This window comes from Nematolebias whitei, chromosome 2, assembly GCF_014905685.2.
Source record: "Nematolebias whitei isolate Nwh7 chromosome 2, NemWhi1, whole genome shotgun sequence".
Taxonomy (NCBI): domain Eukaryota; kingdom Metazoa; phylum Chordata; class Actinopteri; order Cyprinodontiformes; family Rivulidae; genus Nematolebias; species Nematolebias whitei.
In genome coordinates, this window is record NC_056499.1 from 46411616 (window position 1) to 46415865 (window position 4250).

Sequence of the window (4250 nt, forward strand, 5' to 3'; positions counted from 1 at the left end):
TTTCCTGCTCATCTTTATAACATGTTTTTTTCAGCTTTTCTTCAAGCTTCTTTATGTTCGTTATAACATTTTTGTTTGCCCAACTGGATGGATGTTAACAAAACTCTCAGGAAATATGTGTTGGACTATTTCTACAACTGATTAATGTTTGGAGTTAATCCTGTTCAAAATGCAATAATGGTGAATCGGTTCATCTGGACAGTTTCTTTTTTTTGTGGAAAGACATTTCGCTTCATCAGTCTGAGGAGTACAAAACAAACAAAAAAAAGAAACTGTCCAGATGACCTGATTGACCATTATTGGATTTTGTACCTGGATGATTGAGCATGAGCTCTGATGACCTGTTCAAAATGGCCACCACAGCGAAGTGACCTTGGCAAATTTTAATAATAGATTAATCCGAGTCAGCTTTATAGATATATTCACTCTGAGTTCTAACAACTCGTGTTGCTTCAAGCCGAAATGGCTTCAACTTCTTTTATTTCTCAGCATAAAACAATTTTAGCTCAACATTTGCATAAAGGCAGGGACAATGTGCTTTCTGTTAAGGAGATAATTACATTAATCTTTCTTGTGAGTTTCATTTTGTTTGAAGGAAATATCACTGGTTTGATTTCTTGCAGATCGAACCTGAAGGGGCTGTATAAGGGCGACGCATACAGGATTTATAACAGCCAGAAGACGATCTGTCCGTCTAAGTCTGGTGTTGTCTGCTGGATGGGTTTAACAGGATACCAGGCCGCCACCGTCTGCTTGGGTAAAGAAAAAATAACACATTTAGCTTTATTATGCTACACCCTTATGTACCTGCTGGTGCTCTCATTACAGACTGTCCCACGTTCTAACCATGCCGCTGCAATGACCTCTTTAGTTGTTCATTCATGTTTTGAATGCAAAGAAAGGAGCGGTTGTTCTGGTCATGATGAGAGCCTGATGGATGATGAAGGAAGGGTGGATCTGGTTGAGGGTCTGCACAGAACTAAAGTTAAAACTTAACTTCCCCGGCAGACTCTCGTGCAGCTGATGGTGTTTCCTGCTCTACAGGAAGGCTCAGATCGATGCTTGGATCTTAGAAACCTTAAACCAAAAAAGACAAGTTCTGCAGAAAATGGAAAGTTGTGGAAATGAGCCTCTTCACCTGTGATGGTAGCGCTGTGCTTTTAGGGCAGCTGTATCCTGATAAAGAAAAAAACAAATATTTTAAAAGAAATATTTTTTCTAATTTTAGGTATACAGTAGTTCAGGGCTATTCATGTGGCGGCCCGGGGGCCAAATCAGGCCCACGGGTGAACTCAGTTCGGCCCAAAATAGGTTCATTTTAGAATAAAACTTGATTTTAAACCATAAAACAAACTTAATGACAATAACTGCTGGATGTCCGGCCCCAGAGCTCTTGGCTTTCTGTAACTGTGGCCCCTGAGTAATTTAGTTGAATAGCCCTGCAGTGGTCCCTCGCTACTTCGCGGTTCGTTTATAGCGGATTTTCAAAATAAGATTGGACATGACACAATTGGCTGATTGATGGATGAGCCATGGATTTTTTATTTAAAATAAATTATTTTAAACTATTTTGCACCATGTGTGCAGCCCATATGTACAGGGGGAAGCTCCCTCCTGCTGCTGATCAGCTGATCTCCTTCTATGCCACACACGTTTCTCCTGCTGCAGCTTTGTGACGGTTAACCCTTTGCTGTCCAGATGCACTGATCAACTTTTGTTTTCCAACTTAAAATTCAAAGTATGTCACATCGTAAAAATGGTCATCATCACAAAATATAAAAGTGTTAAAAGTTATTTTAAATTATTTTAGAACGTCTATGTTCAGTAATTGCATTGTAATTGATCAAGAAGTACGTTTCTGCTCCGTGCTGCAGAGCTGAAGCTGTGTGACATCCCTTTGATGTGCACTTCTCTTCTCTACAATTTAAATACTGTAAGTTTTTAAATAAACAATCCATGCTGCATGGATTGTTTATTTAAAATGTTACACTATTTAAATTTAAATTGTTTATTTAAGGAGGGAGATCGGGAGTAATAGGAGTGTGATTACAGCCTGGCACATGTCATGACAAAGTTTACTGAACTTGAACTGAACTTGAACTTGGACTACTTTATACATCCTTCACGGTTTTTCACTTATCGCAGGTGGACGTGGTCCCCAACACCCGCGATAAATGAGGGAGTACTGTATTTACTTGAATATGCGATTGTCAAAAAATGATTCTTGACACCAAATTCTCTTATAATATTACAAATAAAACCACCAAACTGAAAACATTTTCAGAACTGTCTTTAACTGTTCCTCAAATCTATTTAATAATAAACTTTCTTCCTTTTTACAAAAACTTACTTTAACCCACATTCTAAAGTCAGTTTTGTTTCTAATTGTCTTCTTTATTTTTCAGGAATGGCTATCCAGACGCTTGTGTTTTTCATCTGTTTCTTGTTCCTGGTGTTTATAATAATCATCCCTGTTTTTCATGGTCGTAACCTTATTGTTTTTGAAGTAGTAGGAAAGTCATGGTGAGTCAGAACCCCTTCCTGCATGTACTTTGTAAATGCTTAAATATCCTGAAAAAAAACATACATACAGTATATATATATATATATATATATATATATATATATATATATATATTAGTCTGTGTCTGTGTGATATTGCAGGCCAGCCTGGGTGATGATCATACTGGTGTCAGTGCTTCAACATGTGACCTCCAAGTTGTTCTTCATCAGTAAAGAAGCTGATACAACAGATCTTAACAACAGGTGGGTAACTTTGTTCTTGCTCATCCGCAGACTTAAATGTAGTTCTGTTTGTTAATCTAATAGTAATAGAGAAAACAATTCTCTGTAACAGCATTTGATGTTTATTTTTTCCACAGTTAAATGAGATTCATTCCTACATAGTATACAATATAACATCTTTGCGGTACTTTCCAGAGAGACTTTGTTCCTGCTGACTTACCTGCTGTTTGTCGTCAACATTGTGGTCGGACTAATTGTTGCAATCTGGAGAATCGTTATAACAGCTCTGTACAACATCATTCATTTTGGGCGCATTGACGTCAGTCTGCTTCATCGCACTGCAGAGTCCTACGATCCAGGTGAAGGAATTTCAAGTTTTTTAACAACTAATAAACACATAAACAATCTTTGTTTAAGGTTCAACGACTGCACAGCATAAAGTTTTACTTGTGTCTTTTGATCCCACCCAGCCTTCTATTACTACACCCACTTTCTGAAGGTGGAGGTCAGTCAGACACACCCTGTGTTGAAGGCTTTCTGTGGACTGCTGCTGGACATGATGATTGAGCTCAGAGCGGGACAGAAAAAAGATCCAGAGGAAGGTAGAGACCCTGGTCTACAAACACACTGCACAACTCTACATCTGATCACTGTATGTCAGATCAAATTTGAGTTTGAGTCTGTTTTACACTTGTTAGCAGGATTATTGGTAGAAATGTCATATGATGTACTCTCACCAGAAGCTTTGTTAGATACACTTGTTCATTTGCTCATTAGCACAAATCTATAATCAGCCAATCACATGGCCTTTAAGCATCAAAACAATGCAAGATGACCTGATGCATGCTCAATAATCCAGGTAGAAAAATCTAAAAAAGTTAAATCTTGTCCTCTGGACATTCAAAAAACAAAACAAAGCAAAACAAACAAAAAAAAAATGTAGAAATGTTTCGTCTTTCATCTGAAAGACTTCCTCAGTCTGAGGTGCTGTGTTCAGCTCAGTCTTATAAATAGCACCTTCTCAGAGTGGATCAACCAGTTTGCTGCTGACAACCAAAACCAGCAAAACCAACATGATCAAGAAGGACCATCAGCCTAACAATGGATCATTAGCACACTCATGGCTTTTTACTATTCACAGGGGGCTGAGTGATACTAGCAATCACAGCATTGTAAGAGGGGGACAGTTGAACCCGGAGGCCTCCACCCCTGTTTAATGATGGACGATTTCTTTTCACAAAGATGGCCTCCTTTACTTCTCTCTCAAACCATCGTTCCTCTCTGTCCAGGATGTGAACATCTTCATCCCTGAGAGTGACCGCTGGCCTGGAGATGAGTATAGACCGCAGAGTCCTGGCCTGATGTTGTTGCTCTTCTGTGCTGGGCCATCCTTTTGGCCAGTGGTTGTTTAGTTTCGTCGATGTAAGACTGATCACAGCCCTCCTGACACTGAACAGCATACAAAATATTACTCTGTTTGGGCCGGGGGACTGGATCTTTGAGAT

The 4250-nt window shown here is 39.0% G+C and overlaps 1 protein-coding gene across 1 annotated transcript in view; it reads left to right on the forward strand.

Moving 5' to 3' along the window:
* Positions 1-4250, forward strand: part of LOC119427034 (receptor for retinol uptake stra6-like) — an 18704-nt gene that overhangs the window by 14233 nt on the left and 221 nt on the right. Inside the window, exons 10-14 of the mRNA XM_037694611.1 lie at positions 624-757; positions 2406-2523; positions 2665-2766; positions 2941-3104; positions 3216-3347. Of these exons, the coding sequence (XP_037550539.1) occupies positions 624-757; positions 2406-2523; positions 2665-2766; positions 2941-3104; positions 3216-3347 (650 nt within the window). The remainder of the gene's footprint in view (positions 1-623; positions 758-2405; positions 2524-2664; positions 2767-2940; positions 3105-3215; positions 3348-4250) is intronic.